Raw genomic sequence first — 14,191 nt, 5'->3', positions numbered from 1 at the left:
GACACGAAAAAATAACCCAATATCAACCGGGATATGGTTTAAAATTATCAGCAGTGATAAATATTAAACATAGCTAAAGAAAGAAATTGCTGGCACCTACCGCCATTGACATCGATGCACTCCAGTCAACTCGTGACCACGGCTAGTGCAAGTAGAATCATCGAGAGCGGTGTCTACTACAAAATTATATGTGTTAAAACACGATGATGGAAATACCAATAACAAACTAAATTAAAAATTTCTCGATTTCAACTCAACTTTGTATTTCAATAAAATTTATGAAATAAAACATCAGACTGTGTGTTCTCGTATATTAAACATTTTTACACTGAAGAAAACTATTAATATATTGATTGCTTTCAACATTATTCTGGAACTATTTGATCGTAATATACTGCGTTATTAATGTTTAATACTTCTTGATATAAATAAATAATTGTCAATTTATAACTCGGGGTTTATAAATCATATATATTAGCAACTACACATCTACTTTAGTACATAACGGCGAAGAATGAATATGATGACCGCATCACCTGAAAGTAAACAATATTGCATTAAAATAGCATTAAATAGCAGCAATAGCATTAAAAGAATAAATTTATTTGAATCAAAATTATTACTATTATATTGTCACTTATTTTAGCCGCTAAGCAGCTTGCTTTGTAGACTGTATTTCGATTGTAAGGTGCAGATTAAGTACTAAAATTAAATGATAAGAGGTATGACTACTTAGTCCTTGAAAAATAACAATTTAATATATAAGTTTATTTTCACCCATAGGAAAAACCTATTTTTACAAATACTAGAATAGGATTGGTAGATGAGGGAGAGAGGAGCTCAATCTAGGTTTCCCTATGTTATGGTCCAGGAGACTTCCGTGCATCCTCCTCTATATGATATTTACAATTACATTACAAAGAAAGTTAGGATTTTCCCTAAATAGACTGCTATTTAAGGTAAATCCTAACCTCCTCTAATCCTTTTGACTTTGACTTTGATTTAAATATTATAAGTGTATACCAATATTATTTTTACTTTTAGTTTGTTATGTAATATGTAGTAATAGTAATAGTATGTACTACATTACAATACTTTAATATGAATAGCATATTACTAATATTATTTTTACTTTGAATTTCTTATAAATAGTGTAATGACATGCGTAGTTGACCATAAGCGTTCTATAATGGAACAATTTTGATATTGACTTTAATATGAATAGTATATACATATTACCGATATTATTTTGGGTTTATTGTAACTAGTGCTATGACGTGCATACGTGACCAAAAGTATTCTATATAATGAAATGAAATAACTGAAATTTTAATTTTTACTTCAATATGAATTTCTACTTTAAATTTGTTATGAATAATGTTGTAACGTGCATAAATGGTCAAAAGTGTTCTATAATAAAATAATTTTTACTTTTATTTTGATTTTCTACTCTTTAATATTAACAAATGTATTACCGATATAAAGTTGGCATACGACAGCGTGATCACGCCTAGTCCAGTCATATAGACGGGCACCTGGCTCCGTTGTATAGCAACCACAACTAAAGGACGTATGTCACGGTTCCGGGACAAGTCCCAGCCGGAGTGGAATATAGATGTTGATAATTCGTATGCCTGTAATATATATATTATTTATTTAATTCAAGCGACTAATACCTCATATTATAAATAACTTATAGACTGACATACGTATGAAATTATAATTGTCTTTATAGGCACTGACGAAGACTCTGCCACGGTAGCACCGGTACACGACCCCCTTCGACCAGTAGTCCTCCTTCATGAAGGTGGGCAGCATGTTAGTGGAAAACAACACAAACGCCTTGAACCTCGCATTGTGACTCGACGCCAGCTGCGTCACCCTCAATGAGAGGTTACTCCTGATCTGTATATAGTCGAGAATGTCCTGCACCTTGACTATTATCATATATATGATATAAAAGAGCGTCGACTCCCAGTGGTTTGCTATTTTATTGGAGGGTAAAAACTTGTTAGTAATGCAGAATAATAATATATTTTTTATTTAAAGCCGCTTGCATTATAACTTACTAACTATGACTAACTACGGCAATATGTCACAGTAATTTACACATTGCTAATAATGTACCACGTGAGTTAGACATCCACGCGGTAACCCCGAAAACCATCGTGAGTTACTACCTAATGGCTAACTGATTTGTCTTCATTGCATCATCCTCCAGTGGAGCCCCACCGTAAATTATCGTTGGAACAAGCGGGTCTACATGTCATTATTATATAACTAAATAATAAAAACTGCTACAATTAAGAGAGAAAGAGAGTTGAGAGTTCAATTTTATTACATTACATTATAACACCATAAGAAAACTTTGTGAGTCATTTTAAATAATTATTAACACGACTTTCGGGTGATGGAAATACAGATAACAAACCATCTTTGTCCAATTTAATCCGATTAAAGGCGATAGGCCCACTGGCTCGTTGAATTCATATATAGCCAACGAAATGAGATTTTGTTTGTAGTGTTTTTCTAGCCGTCATTCAAAATATTGATATATGTACATATATACATTTTTGATGCCTGCTAGATTCGAATTCACGGCCTTTGAGATTTATAAAACCATTACGAGAACGCTCTTTAGGTAGTTAATTCGCAGGCGAGCAGAAAGCTGTATAAGCTTATTTCCTGCGTCTTTTATAGAGACTAAATCCAGTCTTATACAGAATTTATTGAATCACGAGAATTTTGTAAAGCATTTGCTACTTAAAATCCTTTCCATCTAGATTTCTGTGAGTTTCTAGGAAATGCAATATATAAGGAAGTGTACTAATTTTGCATAATAATCTTCCATAGATATAAAGGTGCTTTTTAATAAAACATGGTCAGAAACAGACAGAAATATATATTGTGCTGACGTATATTCTGTATTCTATTCTATTCTATACATTTGCTTTTGAACTATAAAGTACATATTATTTCTTTCAGAGAATGGGATCCAGGTTTTCTACCATCGCCCTTCTACCATCAACCCCTATTTTTAATAACAATATTATATATAATTTATACAACAAACAACATTTGCTGGATATGCTATATAAGTTTAATATAAAAATTTAACCGTAATTTTTATATTAATTAATATATAATTTATAAGCTAATTATTATGCTAATTATTAAAATATTCATGTCATTATATATTACTTAAATAAAGATTATATTTAATATAGATTTAACGACGGTCTCAGTGGTCTACCAGTTTAGTACACCGCCTCACATCTGGATCGCGGGATCGATTCCTCGCACTGTACAAACATTTGTATTTATGAGTGTGATTGTTTATATTTTCTACTAGCTATCCACGCGACTTCGTCCTCGTGCAATTTTTGTTAATAAAAGAAGCCTAAGTTACTCCTTATACCATCAGCTATCTGCCATAAAAAGTCACGTCAAGATTGGTCGAGCCATTTCAGAGATTAGCCGGAATAAACAGACTGACAGACAAAAATTGTAAACAATGATATTCTGGTGTATGTACCGTATTTATATTGATATGCATGTAGTAAAAAACGGTTATGTCAATATTACAAACAGACACTCCAATTTATTTATATGTATAGATTAGACTTTACTTACTTCGTGTGTGATATCTCCAGATATCATCATATAAGCTCCAGTTAACGTTGTCATAACCGATATGTAACCAAGATCAGCCAAAAGAAACACTAAATTCCTTTCAGCGTGCTTAAAACAATAAAAATTAGAGTTAATTAATTAGAAATATCATTTTTTCTGCGATGAAACAATCTCTATACATGATGAGCGCTACAACAATTTACAGTTTCACCGGACGATAGGGGGGCAGTGCAGATAGCACTCCAAACCCGCAGTAGTTCTCTGGGCAGTGCCTGAATATCAGTGGTTTGCTGCTTGTATGCAGTAAACAATACACTGAAGTGCTGCCTTTTTGTGTATCGGCTGCACACACACTACGTTACTCATACCGTTTCTTTTTGTTGTTAACTGTATTGCATTTTATTTTATCTGTATATTTGTTATGTATTGTATTTTGTTTGACTTGGCTAATGTAATTGTAAATCTGTTTTTATTTTTGTTTTTATTATACAGTGCTTTGTGTGGTTGTGTAGATAAAATTTTTAATCACGTTAAAAGGTGTGCCTTAATAAAAAAAAAAATTATCTATCTATCTACTTATGAAGTGGCCGGTAGCCAACTCCCGCGTGACGGATATGACTTTAGTCTCAGCACAGGCCATCATAATTTCGATCATCATTTGAATTGGACGGGGGATCGATCGGAAGGGCCAATCACGTGATGCTCGTAGTCATGAGGGATCATGTGCTATAATTTAGAAGGACTGGCCTGATCTGGACATGGATGTAAACTGATTAAAAAACTGTACAAGTTGAATTTCTTACCAGTTCTTATTAACTAATGTAGCTAGCCGAGTTGTATGGTAGAGAAATTGATAAAATATTACGACATTTTTTTCATTGACGACCTCGGTGTTCTAGCGGTTTAGATCACCGCTTTACTTCCAATGGTCGATTCTTCGATTTTTTTTTATACTACTATGGTGGCAAACAGGCATCCATCCATCAGGCCCATCTGATGGTAAATGGGGGATAAAAATGGGGTGTCACGTGCGCGTTGCCGACCCTTAAGAAACCTTAATATACCCTTGTTGAAGAACCTCATGCTGTAGTCTCGTGAGAAAACCTCGGTAGGAAGTTAATTCCACCTAAGTGTACGCGGGAGGAAGTTCCTCTGAAACCGCGCTGTTCCAGACCACTTAGGTGCAAACATTCATGGGTATAATTATTTGTATCGGTCTGGGTGTTTTCTATATAATTACGTATGTATTTGCTTTTCAATACTTAAATGAATATTATGTTGTATGTTATATCAGTTGTCTAGTATCTTTCATATAATATTATACAATTTTCACCAGGTGTTTAAATACGAGTAAAAAAGATATCTACATTATAAACTTTTAAAATCGGATCTCACTACGTCAGGCTCTTGTTATAAAATATTTTTTTTCACGGTCATGTGTTGGCCACTTATAAAATCAACAAAAAAAAAATACTTGGAAATAGTTCCGTTCCACTTATGAATTTGTTCCACGATGTTGATGATGTTATTTTGGCGCTATGTTAATTTTCCAGGGGTTATTTATTTGTTATATAATAAGAAATGTGTACTAATATATATTCTTACGACAAGTTTGATGAGGCACATGACGATAAGAGACATGCTCTCCAATATCTGCACGCTGTATATAGCGCCGAGGGTTTCTTGCACTTCACGGGCACACCTACAAATAAATTAAAAGTTAAATTGAATTAAAACTCCGATATGAGAATGTTATATTCCATTCAAATTTCAAATTCAAAATATCTTTATTCATGTATAGGTCTATTACATATTTTAATATATGAACAATTTAATTTAATTATTAAAAATATTTTAAAAATAATTCAATTTATAAAAGTAATAATGTATATAAATTTTGCACGCCTGTTTGCAGGCTGAATCATTGAACGAATATTCATATTGTAAGACCTACTTGTAGCATTGTATTCTGCAAAGAAATAAATACAAACTCTTATGATATATCAAATCTACCGTCAGTTCGGAGTGCTTTCGAGATGAGAAGAATTGACAAGAAACTCTATTAGTATACTTCTCAACAGAAGAACTTATGCGACATTTTTAATTAACGCCAAAGAAATAGACCTTCCAAAAAGTAATAAAAGCTGATGACTTCGAAACGCCTGCATCCGTGCTGGCGTTACATCATCAAATCTTATTAGAACTGAGCTACAAGTTATGAAGACCGCATCATAATCGGCCCATTCATTTCGCAATCACCATGATACTGACTGATCCACAGTCACGTCAAACTTATAACACCTCCCTTTTTATGACAGGAATTAAAAATAAATAACGCTGAGTATTAATTCTAAACACAGCCTAAGCCGCGATCATAATCTGTATTATTACAATTTTCTCATAAATTCTGTCAAAGTGGACTTATTTTTTTTATTAAAATAAAATAAAAGTAGCCTAAGTTACTACTTATAACATTAGCTATCTGCGATTAAAAGTGAAAATCACTCCAGCTGTTTCAGAGGTTAACAAGAACAAACATACAGACAGACAGAAAAACTTTTTAGATTAATTTTTGGATGTAGTTACCGTTTATTCTTTAATATGCATTTAGTGAAAAGCTGTTAATTTGAAATTACAAACTGACACTTCAATTTCATTTATTTGTACTTCATATTTAAACGTAATCAATACTTACTTCAAAAGATCTTCATGCAAATTCATCCCAACTGTAAAAGATTGCTTGAATTCCTCCTCCAACTCATTGTGACTCTTATTTTCAGGGTTAGTTAAGAAATTGTCCCTTAGCTTTTCGAAGTACAACTGCAGAAGTTTGAACCTAAAGCTCATGAATACGAGAGAGCAATAGCAGAGACAATCAGTTAAAATCATTATAGTTATGAAATAACCCCAGTGCATTTCAATGAAGAACCTGAAAATCTTTGTGGCCATTGTGTCAGTCGACCTGGGGAACAATGTCACTTCTGTTCTGATAGGTGTACCTATAAATGCAAAATATTATTTTATAGCTAAAAAGCTTACGTACAAACATATAGTTTACTAACTATTCCCGCGACTTCGTCCGCATGGAATTTAACTTTATTTTTCTAAAATAAAAGTAGCCTAAGTGACTCCTTATTACATCAGCTACCTACCAAAAAAGTCCAGTCATAATCTGTCCAGCCATTTCAGAGATTAGCCGGAACAAACAGACATATACACAAAAATTGTAAAAAATGTTATTTTGGTGTATGTACCGTATTTATATTCATACGCATGTAGTAAAAAACGGTTATTTTAATATTACAAGCAGACCCTCCAATTTTATTTATATGTATAGATAACGAATATAACAAATCATTGTGACCCCATAACTATTTTATAATACCTAATTATTTCAAGAACATAAAAAAAATAGGTAATAATAATTGAACGGTCTGCTGGTCGGCCGACCGTTGAGAGATGTCGTCGTAGTTAAAGAAAAGAGCTTGTTTTCAGAGTAAAATATAATAATTTAAATATCTATATAATTGTCGTCTTTTTTCCTTGTCGAGTCTGTCTTGTCAATTCTTTCGTCTGTCCTAGTTACGTCTTATATCCGGCCAGCAAGCAGTCCTGTCAAGGAGGCCGCAACATCCCCACCTCCAGTATTGGAAACCAATACTCTAAGTGCGGACGTCCAGTCTGGCGAGCCTCGTTGCTGGCCGTTTATATAGTCCGGTCGAAGTCAGCACGTCAGCTACTCGGACCCTACCGTCCTTCCCAGGGTACACAGCTGTCACTCGTCCTTTGGGCCACAGGTTGCGGGGAAGTTGGTCATCGACCACAATGACAATGTCATCGATAGTCAGTGGTCGTGTCTCAGTCTGGAACCATTTGTCTCGTAGTGTCAAATAATTGGGAGGTACTCCTTGATCCAGCGTTTCCAGGTCAAGTCGGCAAGTCGTTGAGAGTGCCTCCAGGATCGTCGCAATACCTCACCGTCATTACAGGTACTAACAGGTAAGTCAACAGAATCAGTCTTGGTCATCAAAAAGCTGTTTGGTGTCAATGGTAAGTCGTCGTCCTTGTCAATCGGTACGTACGTCAGGGGTCTGTTATTTACAAAATGTTCTGTTTCGGTAAGTAACGTAGACAACACTTGATCACTCGGGGCCGTCTCTTTTAGAGTGATACGAAGCGCTGTCTTGACGGATCTCACCATTCGTTCCCAACAGCCTCCCATGTGAGGAGCATTGGGTGCGATGAAATGCCAATCGATGCCCTTTACAGTGCCAAAACGAAGTAATTCGTCCTTATCTAAGGATGCTACGGACTGCTTAAGCTCACGGTCGGCTCCTTTAAAAGTAGTGGCGTTGTCACTCCATATTTGTCTTGGGCATCCACGTCGGGCTATGAATCGTCGGATAGCCATAATCGCGCTACTAGTCGACAGGTCATGTGTCACTTCAATATGGATTGCCCTTACCGTGAGGCAGGTGAAAAGAGCCCCATACCTCTTCACCAGCATGGGACCAAAGTAATCCAAGCCCGTAAACTGGAATGGTCGTCCACCAGCTGTCAGTCGTACTTCGGGTAGTTGTCCCATTAAAGGTGGGTCAGGTCTTGCTCTTCTTATTTTACATACTTGACAGTCGTTCCAGACAGACTTGACAGCATTTCTTCCACCAATTACCCAAAAACGCTGTCTTAAATTGTTGAAAACCAGCTCTTGTCCTGTATGGGCTGCGTCTTGATGATACTGGTGCATTAGCAGACGAGTATAATTGTCTTTTGGATGCAAAATGATGGGGTGCCTAGTATCACTATTAACGTCGGCCTCACTAATTATATAACGCGAAGAATGTCGTCTTTGTCTAAAAAAGGTGTCAGCTGTCGCAAGCAACTGTCTTTGTCTAAGTCCAGACTTCTTCAAACAACTTATTTCATTATGGAATAAGTTTCCAGACGAAGGCTTTCTTTAATCCACGACTTTTCTGCTATTTTAATTTCGTCTACTGTTAATTCACCCTTCTTTCTATTGTCTTTGTGGGACCAGTTGTATACAGCTCGAAAAAACCAGGCGGTACTTCTTACTAGCCTCCAGAATTTAGAAAAGCGGCTGATATCAGGTAGCTCGAAAGGTACAACTGTTAAGACGCAGAGAGTTTTTACTTCAATGTCTGTAGGATCCACAGCTACGTCGTTATCTTCTAAAGGCCAGAACTGCTTAGACATACGAAGAAACTGTGGTCCATGTAGCCACCTCACGTTGTCCTCAATTGTCGTGTCCCTTGTAGCGTCATCTGCAGCGTTCAGTCCTGATGGTACCCACCTCCAGTGATTGACGTCGGTTATCTCGGAGATCTCACTGACACGATGAGCGACGAAAGGCTTGAAACGACCGCTATCAGAACGCAACCAGCTTAAAACAGTCTTAGAGTCAGACCATAGCGTTACGCTTGTGTCAAAGTGTCTCTTCAAGGTTTGAGCTAGCCTAGCACCCATTACTCCAGTGCAGCTTGCAACTCGAGTCGGGGTATACGCATCACCTTCAGTGGAGCGACGTGAGCACGTGCCATGATGAAGGATACGTGACAGCTTCCGTCTACCATCTTGACACGAAGGTAAGCAACGCTTGCGTATGCCTTACTACTTGCATCGCAGAATACATGTAGTTCTGTAACTTGTTTGTCACACATGTCAGTAAAGAACCAACGCGGAATCTAAACGTACTAATCTTTTGAAGTTTCGTCAACCATAATTGCCACTTCTCGAAGTGACTCGATTCGATTTCGTCGTCCCATCCGATTTTAGATTTCCACACATCTTGTAGGAGTATTCGACCCCTTACTGTGACGTACAGGAGGAAACCGAATGGATCAAAGATGGACATTGTCAATCTCAACACGTCACGCTTGGTTGGTTTCTTTAACCCGGTCTTAATGTCCTCACTTACCTTTGGAAACTTGAGTTCAAAGACAAACTCATCAGCCTCTTGGTTCCAGCGTACTCCAAGTACACGCTCGACCTGGTCATCCTTGGAGTTGGAGAGAATCTTCAGGCTACTCGGAGCAAGCTTGTCTACAGGTAAGTGCTGTAAAAGTCTTTGGGAATTCGAAACAAAGTTTCTTTATATTGAAACCACCAGAGGCATGTATACGTATAACGTCATCCACCACTCGTATTAAATCGTCCTCGTCGTCAAAGGAGTGAATGTAGTCGTCGACATAGTGATGGTCGACAATTGCCTTTACAGCCTCAGGACAGGTCGTCTCATATCTGCGGGCATTAATATTTTTGACATATTGCGCTGATGATGGTGAGCAGACTGCTCCGAAGGTCATAACATTCATGATATATATGTCGTCGTTCCACAGAAGTCTCTGGGCATGTCGGTCGTCTTCTCTAATAAGAACTCTGTGAAACATTTCTTGAATATCTCCAATAACAGAAAATTTACCTATACGGAACCCTAATAGTACGGCAGGCAGAGATGTCAAAAGGTCCGGTCCGCTCATTAAAAAATCGTTGAGTGACCTACCATCAGACTTGGCGGCACAGTCTAGTACTATCCGTAATTTGTTAGGCTTATTAGGGTTGAATACGGCAAAATGAGGAAGATACCAGGTTTTGGTTGTCTTGACTGAAGCTTCCTCTAAGGATAGCTTCGAAATATAACCCTTGTCGAGGTTCTCCTGTATCTTCTCCTCATACTTGACGGCAAACTCAGGGTACCTATTAAACTTTCTCTGAATACCTGAGAGTCGACTCTTCGCCTGTGGGTAGCTGTTAGGAAGCTGAACGTCATCAGACCTCCACAACAAGCCAGTCTCCCATCGTCCTTCAGGCAAGAGCTTCGTTGTCCGTTCCATAATCTTCAGTGCCAGCTGATCCTCTCGAGAACGAGGAAAGTCGCCTGTCTGCTTCACACCGAAAGAATCTGTAGAGAAAGATCTCTTCACCAGGTTATGTAATTCGTCACAAGAACAGAGATGTAATATAGTACTGTCATTCGTTATACTACTGAACCCAATGTTTCCATGTAATACATAACCCAAGTCTGTCCTAGAAATCATAGGTCCGTTCTTATGTCTTTGTATTATTTGTCTAGTTATAATTAAGTCGATATTGTCTTGTCCAATCAGTAATTCTATTTTTCTAGGTCGTATGTTATAGTCTGTCACATAGTCTTTTACATAAGGAAATTTATTTACAATATTTTTATATGAAATACTATCTACAGAAATGTTCAAATTATTTATAGAACGCACACTATTTACACTATACACATTTTGTTCATTTATACCGCGAATATTAAACGACACTATTTTTGAGTCCGTCTCTGTAGTTGACATTCCAGACGCACCGCGCATGTATAAACTTCTTGTCGGTCCGGTAATGCCGGCCCTGTCGAGCAGCGCATTGTCAACTAGGCTCAAAGATGCTCCTTCGTCTAGGAGTGCAAAAGTAGTGACATCACCCTTTGTTCCTGATACTACCACCGGGATAACTTTCAGTAGTACATGAGAGTGTTGGTTGTCGATGCTCGCTGTCATTTCGGTGTGGTTGACTGAAACCACTCTCTCTCCGGACTCATCACGCGGAGCAGCATGAAGCAGGGTGTGATGTACACGTGTACAGTTAGGTACTGAACATTTAGTTTTTCTCCTACATGCTTTCAGCTGATGTCGCAGAGATAGGCAAGAAAAGCACATTTTTTGTCAGTTACCAGCTTCCAGCGGTCGTCAGTAGTCATCTGCTTGAAGTCATCGCAGTCACTTAATCGATGATCTCTGTTACATAGGACACATGAAGCTGAATAAGAAGATGTCGCAGCTATCACTGGTCTCCATTGTCTATGTTCAGGCTTAGGCGGCAGTCTCGGTATAGAATTATTTACATATTTTACAGGAAGCGGAGCAATATATGTCGCGGCATTAGCTACTGTCATTAGCCACTCTGAGACGTCGGATAAGGTAACAATATTTACATTTTTATTTGATATATACATACTCCATTGATATTTCAATAAAGACGGCAATTTTCCAATTATTTCCCTTATCAATGTGGGATTTGTCAAATGTCCGATTTCATCTGTCATTTTCATAGTCGCAACAATATTTTGAATTGCAGTCGCATATTCTATTAAGTGACTGACATCGTCGTGACGTATATCGCGCATGGCTCTTATTTTATTTAACATGACTTCTATGATTAATTCCGGTCGACCAAATCGTAATTTTAATGTGTCAATAATTAATTTCAGGTTTGTTGCACTCACCAACAGGGCAGATACAGCGTCACGTGCACGACCCTTTAGGCAGCGTGACAATCTTGCAATATTTTCATCGTCGCTATAATCACATAGGCGTGTTGTCGAATTATACTGACTATAGAATAATGCCCAGTCTTCTGGGTCACCGCTGTACATAGGCAACTCTTTTGTGCATGTCTGTCTGGCTAAGAGTTTGGACATATCATTCTCTAGTTTACATGTATAATGATGTGGCGATTGCGGAATATGTTGTGGTACGGTTTGTATGACAGGCTGTGTCTGAGGATTAGTATTGACGGCCATTGGCATGGTTTGAGGCATACTGTCGTGATGTATCATACCTGAAGTTGTAGGCAGGTGTATCGATTCGCGGGACTGATATCTGCTAGGCGTGATGCAGTTGTCTTCGTCTTCCAGCGCCTGTGATCTTATTGCAAGTCTCTCTTCAATCAGTTTGGTCTCTACTAAGGCGCGTTCTTCTGCGGCTTGTAGTTGCAGTTGTAGGAGTCGTTGTCGTCTTACCACACTCGATGTTGACACATTGGACCGAGCGGACGGTGTAGGTGAGGGCTGGCGGCTACCGTGGGCGGACTGTCGGTCGTGTTCACCCTGGTCAGTAGTAGCAGGCAGCGCCGTCGGTATTGTCGTCATCTTCGCTTGTCTTCGTGTCTGCACCATAGGTTGGTTGAAAGTTGTCTCGAAGGACCACTTGAACGGTCTGCTGGTCGGCCGACCGTTGAGAGATGTCGTCGTAGTTAAAGAAAAGAGCTTGTTTTCAGAGTAAAATATAATAATTTAAATATCTATATAATTGTCGTCTTTTTTCCTTGTCGAGTCTGTCTTGTCAATTCTTTCGTCTGTCCTAGTTACGTCTTATATCCGGCCAGCAAGCAGTCCTGTCAAGGAGGCCGTCAACAATAATATTCCTAAACAATTCATCTAGTCCCGAGCTAAAGCTTGTGTTTTGGGTCCAGACAACTGATATAAATACTTAGATACATCGTTACATTATATATACTAACATATCTGTGGTATCAGGGGTATCACACGATAACGTGATGTCCATAGTGCTATTCAAGTTTGTAAACATGAATTATATATTATAAATAAGACGGTTACCATTTACCATCGGGTGGGCCGTTTGTTTGTCGTTCTAACTAGTTTAAAAAAATTTAAAATTTATACACAGTGTTCAAATAACTACATCCAAGGGGGTTATTTATTTTTAAAATAATTTATTATAAATAATCTTCCCCTTATTAATATAGTTAAACGGATTTTAACATGAATAATTTGGATGGTAAATAACTTCAGAATGGTAAATAACTTTGTGACCACAGCTAGTGCAACCTAGTCGATACGTGGAGAAATAGAAATAGAAATAATCTTTATTCAAATAATCTTAATATAAGGACTTTTGAATGGTCACATATTTTTTATTCTACCACGCTTTCGGAACGCAGATTCATCACGAGAAGAACGAACAAGAAACGTGTTGCTCTTTAGAGTGAGGTTAATACTTTTATTTACCATAAAATTATTCATATTAAAATTCATTTGTAACTAAATTCCAAAGTTTTAAAATAAGTAATTCTTCCACTTCTCCTTTCTTTTAACTGCACACAGAAATACAGTTGAGATGTGAACACTCATATTACCTTCTTTAAAGTGTGCTATAATAGATTCCACTTCCGACAAAGTGTACGTTACATACGTTGTCATTATCAACACCGAGCAGTAAAGGATTGCCTTCCTCAAAGAAGCCCTGTCGAGCTCAGGAGACGAGAAAAAAGTTCTAGTATCTTCTAGAACTCTTTTTGTGATGTATTTAATTTTATCTCTTCTCTTATACAAGATTAAATATTTCAGTGATATGGATGGGTGTGCACATGAGAACTGGTATAGGTCGTTCTTTTCCTTGACGGTCAAGTTTGTTCTCAAATGGCCAAGACACTCATTTATAACGAAGCCATATAAGTAAGTATTTGTTATAATAAACCATATTGCATAAATTACTCTCTCGTATATAGAGCGAATGGTCGGCTCATACCAAAACTCTCCGCAGCCCAAATAGTAAAGGTATCTGCAGATTAACCTCAAAAGATATTTCTCCGGATGACTCTTCTTGAGCGACACGGCCATTTTGTTGGAACTCATTTTACAATTTGAACCGGTAAAATTTTAGATAGTAAAGAAAACTCGGATTTATTAAGATTGGAGTTGGAAATTACTTTTGCTTTTTGGGTCGGCCACTAAAAAAGTTTTTGTCAGTCGTACCTACTCAATTACAATAATTTAAAGGTT

General features: G+C 37.4%; 1 protein-coding gene and 1 pseudogene across 1 annotated transcript; both read right to left on the bottom strand.

Moving 5' to 3' along the window:
- Positions 1–494: 494 nt before the first annotated feature.
- Positions 495–14,044, bottom strand: LOC131854892 (uncharacterized). Its single transcript, XM_059206073.1, has 6 exons — positions 13,546–14,044; positions 6,329–6,632; positions 5,239–5,335; positions 3,634–3,741; positions 1,476–1,634; positions 495–536 (listed from the first exon to the last, which is right to left on the bottom strand). Exons 1-6 carry the CDS (start codon positions 14,042–14,044, stop codon positions 495–497), a joined length of 1,209 nt encoding a protein of 402 aa, XP_059062056.1.
- LOC131854893 (uncharacterized) lies at positions 7,169–8,060 on the bottom strand (annotated as a pseudogene).
- Positions 14,045–14,191: the final 147 nt, after the last annotated feature.

Source organism: Achroia grisella, unplaced genomic scaffold, assembly GCF_030625045.1.
Source record: "Achroia grisella isolate CSIRO2021 unplaced genomic scaffold, CSIRO_AGI_Agris_v1 utg1248, whole genome shotgun sequence".
NCBI lineage: Eukaryota > Metazoa > Arthropoda > Insecta > Lepidoptera > Pyralidae > Achroia > Achroia grisella.
Note: the sequence above shows the minus strand (reverse complement) of the source record. Positions and strands in the feature narration are given on the sequence as shown.